Source organism: Scardinius erythrophthalmus (genome assembly GCF_964197995.2).
Source record: "Scardinius erythrophthalmus genome assembly, chromosome: 3".
NCBI classification, from domain to species: domain Eukaryota; kingdom Metazoa; phylum Chordata; class Actinopteri; order Cypriniformes; family Leuciscidae; genus Scardinius; species Scardinius erythrophthalmus.
Genome location: NC_138223.1, coordinates 17,398,659 through 17,422,105, shown reverse-complemented (window position 1 = coordinate 17,422,105; position 23,447 = coordinate 17,398,659). Strand labels below are relative to the sequence as shown.

At 43.0% G+C, this 23,447-nt stretch overlaps 2 protein-coding genes across 2 annotated transcripts; one reads left to right on the top strand and one right to left on the bottom strand.

Annotated features, from left to right (window-relative positions):
* Positions 1-2,009: 2,009 nt before the first annotated feature.
* Positions 2,010-17,877, bottom strand: zmynd10 (zinc finger, MYND-type containing 10; the record flags this gene model as incomplete). The annotated part of the gene is made up of 12 exons (XM_081361123.1): positions 2,010-2,109; positions 2,330-2,455; positions 6,536-6,657; positions 7,240-7,365; positions 7,679-7,851; positions 8,841-8,932; positions 9,103-9,191; positions 14,464-14,616; positions 14,792-14,845; positions 14,956-15,072; positions 17,229-17,337; positions 17,792-17,877. 12 exons carry the CDS (start codon positions 17,875-17,877, stop codon positions 2,010-2,012), a joined length of 1,347 nt encoding a protein of 448 aa, XP_081217249.1.
* Positions 17,878-19,584: 1,707 nt separating this feature from the next.
* Positions 19,585-20,364, top strand: fgfbp2b (fibroblast growth factor binding protein 2b; the record flags this gene model as incomplete). The annotated part of the gene is made up of 1 exon (XM_081360451.1): positions 19,585-20,364. One exon carries the CDS (start codon positions 19,585-19,587, stop codon positions 20,362-20,364), a length of 780 nt encoding a protein of 259 aa, XP_081216577.1.
* Positions 20,365-23,447: the final 3,083 nt, after the last annotated feature.

Sequence of the window (23,447 nt, the reverse complement as noted above, 5' to 3'; positions counted from 1 at the left end):
AATAAAACATACTCAGACCTTAACTGAAGAATCTCAAGCATATTCTACATACAATTCATCAGACATGGTAAACAACAACGTGTTATTTTTTTACACTTTCAATATGGTTTTGAAAGTTTTGTATGTATTTTGTTAATATCTTATTTTATAAAACACATCCTTTAGACATAATTGTGAGTACATCTAGATTTTGTACAGGTCTTTTTAACATTTTAAGGCGATATAAAGGGGCAAAAAAGGTCTGTGATATCAGTCTGTGCACTGTGATATTGTATCGATGGTTCTCGATTATGAAACCATGAAATGGTGTTTTTGAACCAAACATCCCAAGTTTGATGGTCAAAGCAGATTCTGAAGTATTTACAGTAGAAAAGTGAAGTACTTCATTTATCAAGTTATCTTTTCTGTTCTTTTGTGAAAGTTACTTTTTTTTCTACATTTTATTGTTCAATGAATGAATCGAGTATTAGTTTCAGAATTGTTTCTTAGTAGAAGAAAAACAATTTGCTAAAAGAATGTTAAATGCACTGGAAAAGACTCAATGTCTATAAAGATAAATTATCGGAAGCCAATGTCCTAAAAGACTGATTGATCCTGATTGTTTGAAATGTCAGTACTTTTGATACAAGACAACTACACAACTAAAAATCTTTATTTTTGTGTCCTTGTTACACGATGCATGTATTTACTGTAGTAATAACAACAGTAAATTATGCATAATTACATACAGCTAACCATAAACCCAACCCTACTCTGAACATTAACCCTATAGTAAGTACATGTTGTTAATTATTATTACTTAGTACTTTAATAAAATATTTAAATACAGTACTAAATTACACTGTAACAAGGACACCTTAAATAGTATAACCAAAACAAATGACTATTATAGATCAGTTAATCTTGAGTAAAGATTTTGTGTTTCTGTTGTATTTCTGTTTTCTTCTTTTGAGTGTCTTGCATATTTTTGTGAGTCCACATCAAAATAATGAAAATAGTTTTAAATATCCAGTGTGTGTAATTTCTAAAAATGCATGTCTCAGTACAGCATACATTGGTCATTCAATTCTACATAGTGCTCTATTGTACAAACCAAATATTTTTTCTTATATTCCAAAAGGGTTTGTAAATGAAATTCAAACTGTTAAGTTCCAAATCTGTTACATCTATTACTGATTTTCACAAACCCTGACGTCTCTCTCATGGCCTTTGTTCTTTGGAAGTGGTAAAGTACAGATTTCCAAGGTCTTGTTGTCACCCATTTTTTGAGACTCACATGCACTTGTACTTGTAAGTGTTTTGTTTTTTACAGTGTGTGACATGACAGGGTAACGTGGGATCCCACTGCAACATGGAGGCTGTGTGAAAGTTACAATAAAACTTAAAGCTTAAAATGGTTTGTGGTGTGCTTTGTAAAAGGTACACATAAAAATTGATCCTGAATGTATTGTGCTTTTGCATCCATTTTAAGAAAGGACTAATGTATGCTAAAAAGCTCCAGACAACATTCATTGTAACTGCATGGAAAATAGTGGCAAGGAAATCGTTCAAAGTTTCTTCTTTTTGTGTTCCACAAAATAAAGTCCTTTACAACAAATGCAATAATGTTGTGTCAGTAAAAATCAAACTGATTGGATCTCAAATATATTTTAGCAGTTTATTCAGTTCATTTAATAACAACATGTGAGAATAATGGTTATATTGTAGCAGTTATTAATCAATTAATTTAACAATGTGTGCAAATAATAGTTTTATGAGCATGCATTTACAAAGAATATGTTTACATATGAAAGCTTTTATCAGGAATGATCTATTTACTCTTTTTCAACCCAATATACAAACATAGAACTGCTAATGAAAGAAAACTATCAGGAACAGTTTCTTGCATCTTTTTGTCCTTTTCCATTAGTGTCCATTAAATATGACAGTTCATAGTGGATGTGTTCTTATGCACTTCTGAATCCCACAGCATCACTCTCACCATCCCTTTCATTTAGCGGTGCTTTAATTCAGCTGCTGATGTTCAGTTCCTCCTGCAGTCTTTGTATGGCCTCTGCCATGAGTTTGCATGCAGGCTTGTGCTTGGGCCAGTGTTTCACCTGACACTCTCTACAGAGAAATACCAGACAAATAGAATTATTAACAATCAATCCTGAACAAATACCGACAAAGCCAAAACATGAAAGGGTAATTATAATTTATTACTCTTGCTATTCATCTTGTTTATAAATGAAGGACATTAGTATAGTAAAGAATTGATTAGTAATATAAAGGGTTAAAAAAAATATATATATAAATTTTGTCAGAAAACCAACATGTGTTGCTTTACCTGTTGCAATACCACTCTCCCTGACAGCGGGAGCAGCGTTTTGCACCCATTCTTCCACAGGCTCCACACTTGGGTTTGTCTGGGATTAGATTCTCCATCACATCCAGATTATATGTTTGAGACAACCTAATCAGAAGGGCGCAGATAAACAAATTTACCATGACAACCCTCAAAAGATTTTTAGCATGGTAATGGATATGACAATGTTAACGTCAGTGACTAACGAATTGGGATCGCGCCTGGGAGCCCTATGACCTTCGAGTGTAAACAGAAATAGCCAATGGACATTGGCGAGTGAGATTTGCATCGCGAACCACACGACCCACGGAGGTATATAGGAAGTGTGCAGAGAGTCACTCACTAAGTTTTCGCTGAGGAGCCGAGCAGTGTCCGGTCGCTCAATTGTGGCAACAGGACATAACATCTCCGTTCCCTCCTTTGGTAGGTAACGTCTAGAGAGCCTTATCACCTTCGAGTTATTAAAAAACGAGCCAATGGTATGAAAATACCATGGGTCTGCGGAATTTGCTTCGCGACGTCTCCGTTCCCTCCTTCAGGGAACGAGGGTTACATACGTATCTAATCTCCCAATCTAATCTCGCCAATGCAGCTGTCTTCCAGTGTCCTGCGCATTCTGTCTATGTAAGCGCGAAGGCCGCGTACTGGAAAGAGCAGTGCCAAGGCTGGGTCTACCTCCTCCGAGGGTAGCGCTTGCAGGTTTACCACCTGATCCCTAAAAGAAGTGGTGGGAACCTTGGGCACATATCCAGGCTGGGGTCTCAAGATGACGTGAGAGTTAGCCAGCCCGAATTCCAGGCACACTTCGTCAACTGAAAATGCCAGCAGGTCCCCTACCCTCTTGATGGAGGCCAAAGCAACCAGGAGCGCCGTCTTCATGGAGAGGTATTTAAGCTCAACTGAGTTCAATGGCTCGAAGGGAGGTCTCTGCAGTGCAGAAAGAACCACTTCGAGGTCCCAAGAGGGCATATGAAGGGGGCGGTGAGGATTTAACCTCCTGGCCCCCCTAAGGAAACTGATGACCAGATCATGCTGTCCTACCGTCTTAGACTCCACAATGTCGTGGTGCGCAGAGAATGCAGCCACATAAACCTTCAGGGTGGAAGGAGGCAGCTTTCGTTCCAACCCTTCAGGTGGTGGCTACCATCACTTCAGCTAGAGCCTTGTCCACGAGACACGACTATGCTCTGAAGTGGAACCTCTTCGAGATCGGGACGCGGGTGCCAAAGGGTGCCCTGTCTCTGAGAAAGGAGGTCCTTTGGCCAGGGAGGGGCTGTCGCGAGGAGCACCAGTTCGGAGCATCAAGTCCGGGTGGGCCAATGAGGCGCAACCAAAAGGACCTGCTCTTCGTCCTCCCTGATCTTGCACAGGATCTGTGCAAGAAGGCTCACTGGGGGAATAGCATACTTGTGAAGGCGGCCAGCTGTGCGTTAGTGCATCCGAACCGAGTGTCCCCTCAGTCAGGAAGTTAAACCAGCGGCAGTGGGAAGTGTCTGGGGAGGCAAACGGATCTACCTGTGCGTCGCCGAACTGTTCCCAAATCAGCTGAACCGTCTGGGGATGGAGTCTCCATTCCCCGGGATAAGGCCGTAATCGCGAGAGCTCGTCGGCTGCACGATTCAGCTCTCCCGGGATGTGAATGGCTCGAAGCGACCTCAGATGCTTCTGACTCCATAAGAGGAGATGGCGTGCGAGATATGGCGGGAGCGTAGACCACCCTGATGGTTGATGTACGCTATTGTCGTCATGTTGTCTGAACGGACCAGTAAGTGCTTGCCCTCCAGCAACGTCCGGAAACGGTGCAGAGCTAAACGTACGGCCAGCAACTCGAGGCAATTGAGTAAGGCCAGCAACTCGAGCACCCAGAACGTGCCCTGTTGCTATGCCCATCTCGGGACTCGATCGCAAAGCCAGTGCTGAAGCGGTCTCATATGAAGCAGTGACTGCCGCTGCAGATGCCATATGCCCCAGGAGCCTCTGAAATAACTTCAGTGGGACCACACTCTTGCCCTCGAATTGACTCAGGAAATTCAGCAGTTACTGCGCGGGCTTGCTCGTAAGCTGCGTGTACATGGCGACCGAGTCGATTTCCATTCCGAGACAAGAGATCCTCTGCACGGGGGAGAGTTTGCTCTTTTCCCAGTTGACCCGAAGGCCCAGACGGGCGAGGTGCCAGAGCACCAGGTCCCTGTGTTCGCAAACCTGCTCTCGAGAGTGTGCTAGAATCAGCCAGTTGTCGAGATAATTCAGGATGCAAACCTCGTGTCTCGGTCTCGATCGCACACTGACAGTCTCGATCGCACTCCGGGCGCCCTCCGCTGTCATGACAGGGGCATTGCCACCGACCATAGTGAAGCGGACTCCCCTGAAGTGGGGAGGAGACCGCGCAAACTGAATCGCGTAGCCGAGCCTGATGAACCTCGCGACCCAGCGGGACAGTCTGGGAAGCTCTAGCCAGGCTCCCAACAACGTACCCTAAGTGGTGCAGCGAGGCGGAATGACCGGCCCAGGCGTGGGTGGCATAGCGGCCCGGTCATTAGCCGCGTCCTGCCAGAGGAGGCCAGGGGAGGACCAGCGTCCCACGGGGGCGTGCTCTGGCAGGGGTCTGGCGAAAGAGGGGGACGAGAGTGGTGAGGCTCGTGAGCGGCACGCACTGTCATCCGAGAACTCTGTGTGCTCAGAGATGGGTGTGTCAGTTCTTTCTTTAACCGAAATGGGGTGCGGGATTCGGGAAACCAAGGATTCTCCCTCGGCCCTCCACCGGGGGAAGGAGCAGCCCTGGTACCGTCTCCTTGAAAGAACTGATGGCCATCTCTGAGCAGCCCGTCTCAGGGGCGCCACTTTTCCTGGCGTTTAGCAGGGCGCGGGGCCGGAGAGGGCTGTGGCGCCTTCCTGCGGCCTCCTCCACGACGCGGCCCGGGTGAAGGCTGCTGCTGGGGCCGTGCGGGAGGGGCGGGAGCCGCCCTCGGCGGCGAGCGAACTGAGGCACCTGTGTCGACGGCTGGGTGGAGGCAGCAGCGGGCCATCGGGGCAGGACATGTTTTAAAGCCTCAGTCTGCTCAGCCAGCCTAGGATATGGGGGTGTCGAGGAAACGTCACCTGACCCAGGGAGCGTGCGGTCACCTTCGTCACTCAAAGAGCAAGGTCGGTGGCGGCACGCAGCTCATTAAAGAGCCCTGGGTCAGTCCTCCCCTCGTGCATGTCCCTGAGCATCTGGGCCTGGTAGACCTGCAGAGTGGCCATGGCATGCAGTGAGGAGGCTGCCAGCCCCGCAGCTCTGTAGGCCTTCACCACAAGGGTGGAGGAGAACCTACAGGCCTTGGAGGGGTGCTTAGGGTCACCGCGGGAAGAAGCACTCTGTGGACACAGTTGCATCGCAACAGAGCGTTCAACCTGGGGAACCCCAGTGTACCCTTTGGCAGCCGCCTGATCGAGAGGAGGCAAGGCGGAGGAGGTCGCCGAGCGATCACGCGATGACAGGGGTGCCTTCCAGGACCTCGTGACCTCCTCATGCACGTCCGGGAAGAATGGCATTGGGGTTGGACGCTGACGGGGATCAGCGGCCGCACCCAAAAACCAATCGTCCAGCCGCGGGCGCACTGGAGGGGGTGGAGGAGACCACTCGAGGCCAATGGCCGCTGCTGCCCGGGAAAGCATGGGCGTCAGCTCAGAATCAGACTCGGACAATGCTGGCACACCTGAAGGCGGCAGCACAGCCGAATCCTCACTTCCCGAGGACTCACGCCCACCTTGTGATGTAGCGATCGACATCTCATCATCATCTGGAGCGCCGAAAGAGACCCGCGGCACGCCGACAGACTGTACCGCGGGCTCAATCGGAGCGCTCTTGGGTTGCACTGTGCTAGAGGGGGGTGTGGAGCGTGGAATAGTCGGCACTTTGTTCCACACCAAAACCCTCAGTTCACCCTGGCCGCCAGCCGAAGTACCAGCTCTCGCGGAGCTCGTAGATCGGCATTTCATTGCCATTGGCTCATTTTATATACTTGAAGATGATAGGCTTTCTAAGCAAAACCCCATTCGTCGTCACTGACGTAACTCGTAGTGACCACGAAAGGGAACTTGGTATTTATACAGAATATACGCATACTGTTAGACTAACATTTTATAACTGCACCTCATCTTCTCATCCCTTACAATAGAAATTTCCAGATACACATCAATTCTCACCTGCTAGCTTGTTCTCTTAATTCACTTTCAGAGGGGTTAAAAACATGTGTCACTTGGAATTTAGCTATGGCTTTCCACTTGTTGCTGTTCTCCGATACAATATTATTCCATATCTCTGGCACCTAAATGAATAAGAAAGGTGTTTTGTTTTTGTTAATTTTGTCTTATGTGACCAAATGGACATGTTATCATCTACTGTTCAAAAGTTAGGGTCGGTGATATTTTTTTATGTTTTTGAAAGAAGTCTGCTATGCTCACCCAGGCTGCATTTCTTTGATCAAAATAAAGTAAAAACAGTAATATTGTGACATAATTACTATTTAAAATAGCTGGTTTCCATTATATATTTAAAATGTATTTTATTCCTTGGCAAAGCTATTTTATTGATGGCAAAGCTGAATATTCAGCAGCCATAACTTCAGCCTTCAGAAATTATTCTAATATGCTGATTTGGTGGTCAAGAAACATTTCTTATTATTATCAATGTTGAAAACAGCCCTGCATCTTTTTCAGGATTCTTTGAAATAGAATAGAAAGTTCAAAAGAACAGCATTTATTTGAAATAGAATTTTACATCTTAACAATGTAAAAATCTGTCACTTTTGAACAATTTAATGAATCTATGCTGAATAAAAGTATTAATTTATTTAAAAAAATATTACTGACCCCAAACTTTTAATCTGTGTGTGCATTTGCTGGAGTACCTGTTCCAGGATTAGATCATGTTTGGGGGCCACTGGATCTGTGACAGCAAGTTGACTAAGGAATTGCTTGAGATCAAGTAGGTTTGGTAACTGATCTATCACAACATCTGTCAAAAACCCACAAAGCTGCACACAGGGGCATATAAAGAAGCATAAAGATAGATAACTGGCATTAAATAAATCATATATGGTGTCAATGAACACATACATATCCAGAGACAGCATAAGAGCTTTTAGGCTATGAGAAAATGTATAATTCAGCATGGAATAAAGTGGGATAATTGCCTCTTCTTTCGATATTTTGTGTTTCATAAATATATTATTAAACTGGTATTGTCTCAATATGCAGGTATGTTTGTATTCATCTATTTAAAACACAACAGGAACACTATAATGGCTCTGCCTGCAATGATATTTTCCCAACTATGTAAAGTCTTACCTTTAAAAGTTGTGCTTTGTTAAAGCTATTGAAATTATATTTTCTTTGGCAGTCTGGTTTGAGTATCAGGTTCAGTAAAGCCATCCACACCTGGCCATCATGTTTATTTAACTTTAGCTGATCTTCAGGCAGGACGGGCCTCCATTTCCCCTCTGTGTATTTCTCCAGAGTACCTATACATGGGAGAAAAAGACTATGCAATCAAAAAATTTTACCTACCAATTCTACCTTAAAAAAATAGTTCACCCAAACCTGAAAATTATTTCACCCTCATGCCATCCTACGTGAATATGACTTTCTTCTTTCAGCCAAACACAAATGGAGTTATATTAAATAATATCCTTCCCAGCTTTGCAAAGCAATTGAATAGTGCCTGAGTTTTTGAAGCTCTAAAAAGCGTATCTATTTAATGCCATTCAATGCAGGCACCAATTGTGCTTGGCTGAAAGAAGAAAGTCATACAGACCTACTATGGCTTGAGGGTGAGTAAATTATAAAATTATTTCCTTTTTGGGTGAACTATTCATTTAACAAATGTTGCTGTTGCTTGTTGCAAAAGTGTGAAAGCTTGTTTCCACAATGGAATACAAAATAAAAAAGGTAATTGCGCCTTTCGTCTCACAAGTCTGACTTTTTTACTCTCAATTGCAAGATATTTGTTATCGCAAGAAATAAAGTCAGAATTGCTAGATATAAACTTTCAATTGCAAGAAAAAAGTTTGACTTTCAAGTTACAAACCTTAAATTGCAAGAAATTCAGAGTTACGATACGCAATAACCTTTTTATTTTTTATTCCGTGGTGGAAATAAGCTTCCATAGACAAGCCTTAGCTCTTTTCTAATGTAAATCTATAGAAGTGTTTGGATAGATTTAAGCAAACAGTATTTCCAGCCTATAACTGTGCATTTGCTTTTCCCCATTCCATTTTGTCCCACTTTATGAGCACTTTTCCTGAAAAATGTGCAGCTCATGAAACTATTTGATCCATTCCTATGTGACAATGTGTAAAGCTTACCTGATTGACCACAAAGGGGGCAGAGCTTAATATTGGGTCAATTGCTGGTGTTCTGTATTTGATTCCTATGTATTCTGATTGTGTGAGGTTCTTGAATGAAAAAGAAAATAAATATATGATCATACATATGTTTAAAACACACTAACCTCTGTTCCAGGGGCAATTTTCCACCAACTGAACCAGCACACAAGGCATATTATGAGTGCACAGCATCCTCGACAGCACACTCAAACTCAAACTACATTAGAAGGGGAAATTTCAGCATCCATTAGTAAACATATGTATTTAAACTGTAAATATATTTTATAATTTATTTGTTTTTAAAATGTATATTTTTTACCATGTGTTTTATGTAAAATGTTTAATAACATCTCTTTAAATAAGAGATGTTATTAAACGTTGTAATACCTCTCAATGTGATCGGTGATGTAGCACAGTACTGACAGAGCCTTGATAGAGATTTCAAACTCTAACATGTCACTTTGTCTTTGCAGATCCTGCAACAAACCATTGTACAAGTTCTGGTAAATCGTCTCGGTTGCGTATGGTAACCCTAGTTCCCTGAGTAGGGAACGGAGACGTCTCGTCGGAGGAGTTTCCAACGAATTGGGATCACGCTAGGGAGACCAATTGCCTTTGAGTGAATTAAAACGAGCCAATAAACATTGGCATGCAACATTTGCATTCCGCGGCCCGCCTACAAGTGCGGGTATAAAGGCGGAAGCAAGCGCATACACAAACGCTTTTCGCTGAGGAGCCGAACAGTGTCCAGTCCTCCGCGAAGGTACAGCAGCATGGCGACGGGACGAGACGTCTCCTTTCCCTACTCAGGGAACGAGGGTTACCATACGTAACCGAGACGTTCCCTTTCGTTCGGGAACTCCTACGTCTCGTCGGAGGAGTTTCCAACGAATTGGGATCCCTAATAAAACGCCATGATGCTGGCTCCTTCCAGCGCCCTGCCTAAGCTTCAGCCGCAGTTTCTTGAAACTTATCTCTTATGTGCAGAAGCTTAGCTGGGAAGAGTCACACTGCTGTTCCGCAAGACCCGCTCAGTGGACATTGGATTACACTGGGAAAGCGTGCCCAAGATGTAGAAGGGAACGCTGCGGAGCCCAAAACCTGCCCGAAGGGAGGCACTAGGAATACACATGTGCACTAGCCCGTAGGGTAGCTACTGGCCGAAGCGTGAACACAGGAGGAAACAGGTTCTACACGAAGGCTATAAAACCTAGCGAACGTGTTGGGTGTCGCCCAGCCCGCAGCTCTACAGATATCTGTCAGCGAGGCGCCTTGAGCCAAAGCCCAGGAGGAGGCAACACTCCTAGTAGAGTGTGCCCTCAACCTAGGTGGACAAGGCATGTCCTGAGACTCATAAGCCCAGACGATAGCATCCACTAGCCAGTGGGCTAACCTCTGATTGGAGACAGCCTTCCCCTTCTGCTGGCCTCCGTAACAGACAAAGAGCTGGTCTGAGGTCCTAAAGCTTTGAGTCCTGTCAATGTAGCAGCGCAGAGCGCGAACAGGACAGAGCAAAGCCAGGGCTGGGTCTGCCTCCTGCAGCGCTTGCAGGTTCACTACCTGATCTCTAAAAGGAGTGGTAGGAACCTTGGGCACATATCCGGGCCGGGGTCTCAGAACAACGTGAGAGAAGTCTGGCGCGAACTCTAGGCACGATTCGTCGACCGAAAATGCCTTTAGGTCCCCTACCCTCTTGATGGATGCCAAAGCGAGCAGGAGAGCTGTCTTCATTGACAGAATATTTAAATCGACTGCATGCAAGGACTCAAAATGTGGATTCTGGAGTGCTCTGAGCACTAAAGTCAGATCCCAAGAGGGTACGGGGTGCTGATTACGAGCAGGATTCAATCTCCTAGCACCCCTGAGGAACCTGAGGATCAGGTCGTGCTTTCCCAAAGACTTACCTTCCACTGCATCGTGATGTGCGGCTATTGCGGCAACATACACTGTGAGGGTGGAGGGAGACAGCCTTCGCTCCAACCCATCTTGCAGGAAGGAAAGCACAACACTGATCGGGCAATTTCAGGGGTCTTCCTGGCGGGAAGAGCACCAACTGACGAATAGGTTCCACTTCAACACATAGAGGTGCCTCGTAGAGGGGGCTCTAGCGGAAGTGATGGTGTCTACCACAGCCTGTGGTAGGCCACCTAGAACCTCCGCGTCCCTTCCAGGGACCAGACATGGAGTTTCCAGAGGTCTGGACGCGGGTGCCATAGAGTGCCCTGTCTCTGAGAAAGGAGGTCCTTCCTCAGAGGAATCGGCCAAGTAGGGGCTGTCGCGAGGAGCATGAGTTCTGCAAACCAAGTCCGGTTGGGCCAATACGGCGCAACTAGCAGGACCTGTTCCTCGTCCTCCCTGACCTTGCACAGAGTCTGTGCGGGAAGGCTCACTGAGGGAAACGCATATTTGCAAAGGCCCTGGGGCCAGCTGTGCGCCAGTGCATCCGTGCCGAGAGTCCCTTCGGTCAGGGAATAAAACAACTGGCAATGGGTCGTGTCCGGAGAGGCAAACAGATCTATCTGAGCAACTCCGAAGATTTCCCATATCAGCTGGACTGCCTGGGGATGGAGTCGCCATTCTCTCGGAAGAGGGGGCTGCCGTGAGAGCTCGTCGGCTGCACCCAGCTAGGCAACCCTGACGGTTGATGTACGCAACGGTCGCAGTGCTGTCCGTATGGACCAGTACATGCCTGTGACGAAGTAAGCCTCTGAGGCGGCACAAGGCTAAGCGTACTGCTTGCAACTCTAGGCAGTTGATGTGCCAATGCAGTTGGGGCCCCGTCCACAGACCCGAAACTGCATGCCCGCTGTACGTGGCCCCCCAGCCGTTGGCAGAAGCATCTGTGAACACCACAGCATGCCTGGACACCTGGACTAAGGGCACTCCAGCCCGTAGAAACGCAGGGTCCGACCAAGGACTAAAGGTTTGGCGACAGTGCGGGGTGATGTTCACCCGGAACGTGCCGCTCTGCCACGCCCATCTCGGGACTCGATCGTGAAGCCAGCGCTGAATCGGTCTCATATGGAGCGGACCGAGCGGCGTTACTGCGGCTGCCATATGCCCCAGGAGCTTCTGAAACTGTTTCAGTGGGACCGCTGACCTGCCTTGAAAGGACTTGAGGCAGTTGAGCACTGACTGGACGCGCTCCTCCGTGAGGCGCGCAGTCTGGCTGAACGAGTCCAGCTCCATACCGAGATAAGAGATCCTCTGCGTGGGGCAGAGTTTGCTCTTGTCCCAGTTGACCTGAAGCCCCAACCAGCTGAGATGCCGAAGCACCATGTCCCTGTGTTTGCACAAGAGGTCTCGCGAAAGTAAACCGAAGAAACGGCTGTGTCGAGGAAGAATCGAGACGTGAAAGTACGCGTCCTTCAGGTCGATCGCTGCAAACCAATCCTGGGGACGGATGCATTCGAAAATGCGTTTCTGAGCATTTTGAACGGGAGCTTGTGCAGGGCCCGATTCAAAACCCGCAGGTCCAGGATTGGCCGTAGCCCACCGCCTTTCTTGGGTACAATGAAGTAAGGTTGTAGAACCCAGACCTCATCTCGGCTGGAGGGACCGACTCGATCGCGTCCTTCACCAGCAGGACGTTGATCTCTTTCTGCAAGACAGGGGCACACTCCCGTAGAACAGCAGGCATGTCCCCTGGGTCGCCTGTCTCAGGGTCTCTTCCCTCTCCTCTTGCCTGGAGGTTTAGAGGCGCTGGGAGCAGGCTGGGCAGCTCTCTTGCGGCCGGCACCCTGCTGCCTAGGTGGAGGCTGCTGCCTAGGCTGAGCAGGTGCGGAGGCGGCGGCAGGAGGGCGCCCTCGGCGACGAGCAGCCGGAGGCGCAACCGGTGAAGACTGGGCAGCAGCACCCCGTCTCCGTGGCATGATGTGTTTAATCACCTCCGACTGCTTCTGGGCGGCGGAGAACTGTTGGGCGTAATCCTCCACCGTGTCGCCGAAGAGCCCACCCTGGGATATGGGGGAGTTCAGGAGCTTACTCTTGTCCGACTCCTTCATATCAGCCAGGGTGAGCCACAGGTGTCGCTCCTGGACCACAAAAGTGGGCATCGCCTGACCCAGGGAACGTGCGGTGACTTTCGTCGCCCGTAGTGCAAGGTCCGTCGCCGTACGCAGCTCTTGCAGCACCGCTGGGTCAGTACCACCCTCCTGCATGTCGCAGAGCACCTTCGCCTGGTGAACCTGGAGAAGCGCCATGGCATGCAGGGCAGAAGCAGCTTCTCCACACGCACTATAGGCCTTTCCGGTCAGACCGGAAGAGAACCTACAGGCGCGGGAGGGGAGTGAGGAGCCGCCCGGGCAAGCATAGCGGCCATTTCTGGGTCCGACTCGGGCAACGCTACCACACCCGAAGGGGGCAACGGAGCCGAATCGTCATCCCCCGAAGATGACCGCTCTCCCTCCGATGCAGCGATCGACATCTGATCCTCCGGTGGAGCTCCGAAAGAAACAGCCGGGGCCCGTGGGGGTCTTTCACCCTGCGGGTTATTCCTCACAGTAATCCTCAGACCACCCATGGGATTAGCCGAAGTAGACTTCTTCTGAACTGAACCAGAAGAAGAACTAGATCGGGGAATCGCCAAAGGGACTCCCCCTCGTCTGAGGGATCTCAGTCCAAGTCTCAATGTCGCGATGGTCATGTTCCCGCAATGAGAACATGACTCATTCACCAACGCTGCCTCAGCGTGCACGAGGCCCAAGCACGTGAGGCAGCGATCGTGACCATCAGCTGGAGGCAGATATTGACCGCACCCAGAAACACACGGGTGAAACGTCATCCTTAAAAGGATGCGATCTTCGCCCGTGTTGCTCTTTCAGAAAGCTCTTTTAGTGTGCCAAAGCACGCAGGGATAAACGCGGCAACACAGCGAGGAAACTGCAAGCCCACTGTGTGCACTCAACGAATACCAGCTGTGACAACAGCTCTTTTGAAAAAGCAGATCGCTTGAAGTGACAGATGGGATCCGGGAGATTGCGAAGATCACTGCCGCGCCGTAACACCAACACAAAAGAGGTCCGAAACAGCAGACTCGCTGAGCTTCACGGAAACACAATCCAAAACGCTCGTACACTCAGAGGACACAACTGGTCGGCTCCGAAGCAGAAAAGCGTTTGTGTATGCGCTTGCTTCCGCCTTTATACCCGCACTTGTAGGCGGGCCGCGGAATGCAAATGTTGCATGCCAATGTTTATTGGCTCGGTTTAATTCACTCGAAGGCAATTGGTCTCCCTAGCGTGATCCCAATTCGTTGGAAACTCCTCCGACGAGACGTAGGAGTTCCCGAACGAAAGAAACGATGTGAATTCGGCTTTTGATAATGAGTTAAATTAACATTTGCTGTAATGCTCAGAACATTAGATGCATGTTTTGGTAAAAACATAACAGCTACATTTAACTTTCAAGAGTAAAGGCCCGTTCACACCAAGAACAATAACTATAACGGTAACTATATTAGCTATCACACCAGCGGACAATAATGTTCTGTTTATTCTAAGTTCGTGTTCCAATTTAGTCATCCACCACTTTAAATGTTCAAGCTAAGTAGGATGGATTCTGATTGGCTGTCATTGTTTTTATCGTTCATCAGCTGGAAAATAAATGGTTCTGCAAGTGATTCCAGCAATCATCGTTTCTCAGTGCCATTATCGTGGTATGAACTCTGCTATTCTTTTATATTTAGAACAATATCTTTATCTTTATAGTTATTGTCCTGGCTGTGAATGGGCCTTAAGTGTTCTTTACCTGCACAGATCCTGTGTCTAACAGCTGTGTGTGTGTAATTCGGTCCTCAGTTGGGATCTCTCCAGAGACCGAACGTCCTGCCAGAAGTGTGAGTTTGCGATGACAGTAATCGACTAAATCAAGTACACTATCATCAGCAGCTTCACTGGACTCCTGCATGTGTAACACACATCAACATTTATGCATTCTCATATTACTACCATATCATAATGTGGTCTTAAGTTTCTAGGCCATCTATTTTAGGTGCAAACAATATCATTTATTTTTATTTTTTTACAAAATTACAAATCTAGTTATATAAAAACCTGTTTTCTCAATATGTGCTTACCTTGTGGTACATAATTGTCTCCAGCAGGTTTATAGTGGTAGCTTCATGGTGAATCTGAAATTAGTAGAAAATGCAATGAACCACAGAGAGTAGAAGAAAATGTATTTAAATAAGAGCCTGGCATGGTTTTGAAAACTAGGTCATTTGAAGCTGAGTCTACTTACCACCATATACAGCAGAAACGTACTCTTTGGATTAAAGTCCTGGAGTTTGCAAATTATGGGAAACACTTTATGTTTCCAGACTTCTGTAAGTATCATTGCATGTATCAGTGTGGGTATCTGGAAAAAGTCATTTACATGTTTTCATCGGTGTATGCAAAAAAATCATCTTTTTCAAAATATTTATGTGGGAGTATGATAAGATGTGCCAGTGGGAAAGTTGATCAATGATGAAGTGATGATACACACACACACACAAACACACAAATTTATTACCATTCATAATTTTGAATGGGGGCAGTAAGATTGATATTATCAAAAGAAGTCTCTTGTTTAACTGGGCTGCACTTATTTGATAAAAAATACAGTAAAAACAGTAATATTTAAAATATTATTACCATTTTAATATAAAAAGCTGCATTTTCAGCAGCCATTACTCCAGTATTCAGTTTCACATGATCCATGTGGTGAATTGGTGTTCAAGAAACGTGTTGTATTATTATCATTGTTGAAAACAGTTGTACGTCGGCTATATAATTTGTGGAATCCAAGATATGTTTTTTCTTTTGTAACAATATAAATGTCTTTATTGTCACTTTTGATCAATTTAATGCGATCAATCAATGCATTAATTTCTTTTAATACTATTTCCATTTATTAATAACTATAAAAGGTATCCTTAGGAAATCAATAATTATAAATACATTTATAATTATAATACAAATATTTGGAATGAATACCCTCACGAAAAAGAAGTTTATTCAAGTGTTCTATTAGTATACTTCTTTTAAACTAAAAATAAGAAAGTAATACTTTCAGTCTACATTTTAAATATACTTCTCAGAAATATACTTCAAATTACACTTAAGTGTACTTGACTTATACTGAGAGAAAAGTCCAAGTATATTTGGCCTGTACTTGTAGGCCTACTCAATCTTTTGATCGAGATATACTTACAAGTATAATTAAGTATTCAAAGTATACTTGGCTTGTAGTTGTGTTAACTCTTTTGATCGAGTAGACTATTAAATAGGCCTATACTTTTTTTTTTTACATAGTTTGTCATATACAGTCTTATGAAACTTACATTGTTTGAAAATATTGATTAGAATATTGATATAAAACAGATAGGCCTATGTTTCTAATTCTGCGTATCTGAATTTTTGAGTAGGCTAGTCCACTGGTAGTGTAAAGTGTATAGGAATTTACTCTAATTATACTTTTCCCCTAGCCTGGATACCAGCCGAACTTAGCCCCGCCCACAACATTTTTAGGTCGGGAAGTTATATAACTTCCATATTCCCTATTTCATATTCTGACTATAATCTGAATATGACGACGTCAGGCTACTTTTCCCAACCATTGACTGAATTTTCCAGCTATCCATGTTTTCACTGCTATACGGTAGCGTAACCCATGAAGAGAAAACGACTGTGAAGCTTTGGGATGTTGGACTCGATCTGCTCCATCTGTGTTTTGATCATCGTTCTGAATCTGATCAAGGCGTAGTCTTTGACAAAAATGTGATTTTCTCAACTTTTTTGTTTAAAATGTTGCCTTTCTTTGTGAAACATGCCGACATTCAAGTGTAGATTAAAAAAAGACTGCATGAAGCTAAAAAAATGTTTTTTAAAATTAAAGTACAGTTAAAGGTATTTTTCAAGTATAAAAAATAATATAATACATTTGAACATAGTAGTATACTGCAAGTGCAAAAATAATATATAAATAGTAAACTATAAGTATAATGTTATGTTCATTTAAAGAAAACTTACAAGTAGGCTATACTTGCAGTATAAACTACTAAACTAGTGGTTTACTGAGAGTACACTTCAGTGTGCACTTCATGAACTAAAAAATGTAGGCTACTACTTGTATTAAAATAGTAAACTACTAGTATACGTATACGTTCACTTGTTGTACAGATGCATTACAACTGAGAAACCTAGTTGTGTGTGTACTTAGTTTACTACTCTTACAGTACTCTTAAACATATAATTTTATATAGCCTAGGCTACTAAAAGTGGGACAATTTAGTCAAAAGCAGTATTGAAATACTGTAGTACACTTACAAGTTTACTACAAGTACACATTGATATTAGTATACTTACTACATAAAGTATACTTAAAATATACTTGAACATTACTTAAGTATACTTCATAAAATTAACTTAAAGTATACTTCTTTTTCGTAAGGGTAGGCTAGTCCATTTTTATAAATGTAGGCTAAATGTTTAGGCTACATGAAAGTGGCACATTAACCCATAAACAATTACCTTTCCAAGAGAAACAAAGAGGTCTTTTACGAATTCCTCCTGATTGGCACTGGCATTCAGAATAGCTTGCATATTCAGCTTCTCAATGAATTCATGTTGGCGAAACCACCTGTACACACACACACACACACACACACACACACACAGGTGTTTTCATGTTTTATGGGGACTCTCCATAGTCATAATGATTTCTATACTGTATAAACTGTAAAATTCTATCCACTTCTACACAGAAAACTTTCTGCAGTTTTAGGCTACATTTTCAAAAAAACATAACTTGTATGATTTATAAGCTGTTTTCCTCGTGGGGACCAAAACATTTCCCCACCAGGACAAGGATTTCGGATATTGCCATATTTGCGTGGAGACATTTTGTCCCAATAATGTAGTAGGGTTTACCAGAACACACACACACACACACACACACACACACACACACACACACACACACACACACACACACACACACACACACACACAACAGAAATAGATGGCATGGGTATTAAACATGAACGTGTTTGTCTAACGTTAAGTTGTTACTTTAATATTAGATATTCACTTACCTTGGGCTTCCGATATCACGCAGTGACATCTTCTCCAGACTTTGAACATATCCTTCAGCTTCTCCGTATAGAAGTACTGAATCCATCGCTTTTGAATGTCCTCCACTGTCGAATATGAACAACCAGGATTAAACTTTTCGACTAACCTCTGTATTCTACAGCGCGATAACACCTTCCGTTTCGTCACTATGGTTACAGGTACACACTGAGTGCGGAAGTGACGGAGTTTTAATGACACAGATGCTGGATGGTTATTTGAATGCCAGAATTCAAAAGAAAATTATGCAAATTGTAGACTATTTCAATACAAGCATTTAGGAATTATACAAATACATTTTCTTTATTGTTAGTTTGTTATTCATAGGCCCAAGTTACTGCTAGTTTTATTAGGCCTGAAAAAAAGCTATTTATAAGGGTCCATGTTTCAATGTAATATAATTTAATTGAATGATGTGGTCTCCTCTTTACTCCAGTTAAGACACTCACCATCACTGATCAGCATTTTCATTTTTCTCTCAGATGCTGAAATATGCATGATTTCCTGTTATACAAAGATGGTGAGCATCATTTACTTCATGACTTGCATTTTGTCGAATATTCTTTTGTTTAGAAATAAAGTAATTCCTACAAAATTATCACTCTGGTAGACAGAAAAGACATCTGGCTTGCTTGGTTTGTTTAAAAAGTTGACTTGAAGTGTAGAAAACTACACGCATGCATTTAAAAGTTATGATTTACAGCATGTGTGTATTTAAATATGATGTGTGTGTCATGATGCAAACAACATGTGCACACAAAACCTTTCCTTCGACACTCACTTTTTCTTTCTTTTTCCCTTTCCTTGTAATGTCAAATGTGTATAGCTGATCTCTGCGGTAGCTAAAAGTACACAGCCATTTTCATTGACTGTCTTTGTTTAAAAATAATTTTCCCATGACTCCTCATAAAGCACACTAGTATTATAGCTACATGTACGTCACGTAAACCAGACACTAACCGCATTGAAGGTGAAGTCGACAAAACATAAATGGGTTCCAGGTGAATTACTCTCCTTGTCTCTTCTTGTGAAACTAAAATGTCTTTCACATCAATAGTCAATAGCTCACTTATGTTAGCATGAATGATTTTATAATGAAGACCCTGAAGGTTCCATGAGTCTAACCACACCCATGTCCCTGCCTCAAACCATCAACACACACTCAGAGAAGAAACCGAACCACGAAACCTTCTACACAAAACACACAAATACCTACACAGTCTCATGGCAGTTCATAACTATTTTATGTTTTGTCAAACTGGCTAAATCGTATGATCTCATTCGTACATTTTCATAAGGTCTGCTTACACCCGACTGAGGGTTATGTGTAACCTTGGACCTTCAGGCTAACTCTTTTTTTTTCTTCTAAAAATGTTACTTTAATATGATTCAGATTGTAAAAATTCAAATGAAATCGTCACCTTGTAAAATAGTTACGTTTGTAGTGAGATCAGGTGCAAATACTGTACAAGATAGTAACTACTAACTAGATCATGCATTTATTATATTACAGGCGATATATTACACTCTTGAAACCACTTACACACTGATCCCATATAGAGTATATTGCTCATACACACACACTTCTCTAAAGATTCCTACAATTAGTTCTTTCAGGCCGCACCAGACTGGAGACTAGAGGCCCCCCAGTCTTGATGGATGTGTGCACTGTGCCCTGCTCAAAGACCCCTTTGTAGGACTTGTATTTATAAAGCCAGCATTGCACCTTCTGCTCAGTCCCTTCTACACTTCCATCATGAGAGCCATATGCAGCGCTGCTCTCCTTCTGGTCTCCTACATTTGGGCCATCAACGCTCAGGCTCAGAACAGCAGTAACCAGGGGAACAGCATTAACCACGTCGAAAACACCCAACACAGCCGACAGCAGCAACAGCCGCAGCCGAAAGGAAGCATTTGGGATGAGCCAATTCGTTTCAGCACCAAAGCTAAAGATACCTGCACCATGGTGATCTCTGGCCAGACCAACTCAACCAAGCTGCGTGTCTCCTGCAAGAGCAAGGGCAAATCATACTGGTGCGATTTCTTGGGCAAGCCTAACCTCTGCAGATCATACAACAACAACCCTCGGCATTTTTTCACTCAGATCATGTGGGACATGAAGAAGCTCCACAACGCCTGCCAGGGACCACGGGTCTACAAGCCGCAGATGTGCCGCTCTGCTTCTGATGAGGTCCAAATGGTGTTCAATGCCTCATGGCCCAAAATCGCCTTTCCAAAACCTACCCAGGCTTCTAAGAACCAGCAAAAGCAACAGCAGCACGTCAAGACCAGCATCACCCCTACCAAACCTCCCGGCCACAAGCAGCAGCCTAAACCACAGCAACCAGCCAAACCAGCCTCCAAACCAGTCAAGCCCGTCGTTTCCAAGCCTGTTCATCCACGTAAACCTGCAAAGACCATCACAGTGAGACCCACTGTGGCAGAGGAGAGTCAAGCAACCAAGATGGCAGAGGAATACTGCTGGAAAAGTCTCCAGGGTGTCTGCACATACTTCATTAGTTGGTTTCAGAATTAATTCATCACCACCTTTGGTAAGCACGTCGTTTTATCATGCATAACTAGTCGATGCTTGTAGGACTGTATGCAGAAACTCTAAATAAAGTTATACTAACTGTATGATGTAACTGTATCTGTAAATAAACTAGCTTGAAGCAACTAGTATATAATATCAGTGATGCACAAACTGCTGGTATTTTACGTAAAACAAAGTCCTGTATCGTTAACTTTGGCTTGAGGACTATTACTTTAGTACCTGGTGCCTTTCTAACCAAATGTTAAATAACCCAAATTAAATTTGTTGGAGACTTGTTTATTTTTATTCATTTTCATATTTCATATTTTCATCTTTTAATCCCTAATTTTCTGCTCTCTGTAGGTTAACAGTGTCAGAGACTTTCAGACTGCGTGACCACCGGCCAAGTTTTTCGCAGGGACCTGTGTGTGTGTGTGTGTGTGTGCGTGTGTGTGTGAAATAATGTAATTATGACTGCACTTGTGTGCTTATGTTTGTTTTTCTATGTGAGTCAATGTGCATGCTAATTGCGAACAAGAATGAAGAAAATTAATTTGTAAAATGTATGTTTAATAAAAACATATTTCTTAATTCTCTGTGTATGGTGCGTCTGAACAAAATCAATGTTTATTTTATTTGCTTGCTTATCTGGACACAGTGTGCAATACACTCTTAAAACTAAAGGTTCTTCATTGACATCTACAGTATGGTTAAATGAAGAACCGTTTACATTCATGGAACCTTTTCATTGCACAAAAGTTTATAGTGGAAAAAGGTTCTTTAGATTCTGTTTACTTATACATTTTTCACAATATGGTCTCGAGAGTAACATGAAAATCTGAATCTAAAAATGTTGAAATAGCCTCAGTAATCTCATGCAACAAATAGTTTTCAGAAAAAAAGTATAATAAATAAATAGCATATTACCAAACAAAAATCAAATGTCATTAAAAATATTCGAATTTTCTAGAACACAAAAACAGGAGGTGGGAAAGTTTCAAAGAAATGATTTTTGTTTCACAGGTCATGTCAGAGCACATTAACAACACTAGGGGGCAATGTTACATGTCATTTAAAAAGACTTACAAACACTGTTTCCAAAACCCATGTGAATAATGGTTGTTTCATGGAAGTAAAGCAATCTGTTTGCATTGCCATTCATCTGACTGTCAGTTGCTCGATCAAACAGAATATCGAAGATCATGAGAACGCTGACCATCCAATTGCATCACAAGAACAATCACACTCACAGTCACAAACCTTTTATTATCCTGAACTGTGTTATGTAACGCTTTTAAAAGAACCAGGCTCTGTGAAACATCTACTGTAGGCTACTATAATAAAATATTAGCAATTTATTTAACTGTTGCTTGCAAAAAATATCTATGTACCCCTTGGGTCTCACTATACTCTTTATCTCTTTAACACAGACCATTCCCTTCTGTCAAATGGATCATAGTAGAATAATGGGCACAGAATCAATAAACAGATTTTGTGATGTCATGTGAAGAGCTCATGAGCTTGATTGTTCACCAGACACAGTATCAATAAAAACCATCACACTCAAGTTCACTGACACACACTTAGCTTTATAAATGTGTGTGTGTGATCAACATTACATTTACTGATAACCAACACTGATCTATAACAACAAAGAAATATTCCTTGGTTGTAAAATTTCTTCTTTTGATCCTTTGGTAAATAAGTAATGAAGATCCACAAGGAAACTGCACTGAAAAAAATGTGCACTTTCATGGATGACTCATTGTTCATAAATGAACATGGATGACTCATTGTTTAAACGTGTTCTTTTATTATCATTAATATAGGCTACTGTTAGTTTTTATTAGTATTTTAAATTAGTTTTTATTTTATATTTTACATTTTCATTTTAAATGTTTATATAAAATTATTTATTTTATTACAGTGTTCATTTTTTGTTTTTTAGTTCTTCAACTTAATGAAAATAAAAATGTTGGCTTGTAAACTATAACTGAAAAACAATTGTAGGCTATATGTGTTAATTTCTTTTATCCTTTCTTTTTTTCTTTTTCCTGAAATATTTTAATTAATGATTTTATTTTTAGTTAATTATAATAACCTGGAGTAAACAAGTGTAAAGAAGACTTAATGTAAAGACTCAAGGGCATAAAAATACAATACAATACAAATACTTTTGGTCCTGCTTTTTGTCTCTCTGTACCCTATTCCTCTGTCCCTCAAAAGTGGCCTCCATTCATTAAACTCCAGTCAACATTCCACGAGCTCCTACAGATGCACAACACCCCAGGAAGACAAAGAGAGTCTTTGCATTGCTGTTGTTGCACTAATACTCATTTTACACTGTGTGCAAACAAGATGAAAATGCAATATGAATATACAGTTAATCACTGTAAAGCACTTTCATTTGATATAGAGAGGCAGAAGCATGGTGGTATGGTCATATACTATGTTCTGGTATGTAAACATGCTTTGTTAGGGTCATTGTGAGTGTGCACTCATGTGTTGGGGGTGAGGGGTCTCTGTGATTGTGTCTTTGGCCTACTTTTACAACTGAAATAGCACATATATTCATCAGCCCGATATAGCATGTCTAACCACTGTTACATGCAATTCAGGAACAGGCTAGGGTCTTGGATGCCCTAAGTTTTACATGAACCAGTGCATACTTTCATATTTTATATAAAAAATAAAAAATAACCTGCCGCCCGAGGACATAACAGCTATGTAATCCTATCTTCTAGTTCAGCCCCCTCTATAAATGCAAAAAAATATGAATGACGCAAGCAATGGATGCATGCATGTGTGCAGGAACACATTTAAGGGCTTGTCTCGTGCGTGAGAGAATCGGATTGTCCAGTAGTAAGTGGGTGTGTCACTCAACATATAAATACCACGCGTAAGTTCATTTGACGTAAACTAGTTTGGGAACCTCATCACCCGTCTGTCCTCTTAACGGTTATTGGTAAGATCAATGAACTTTTTGATGTAAATCTATTTACTATAAACCTGTTATATCATTTTAAATGTAATAAATGACGTCATTGTATTTAATCTCACAAGTAATATTTCTTAGGTCGTTGGAA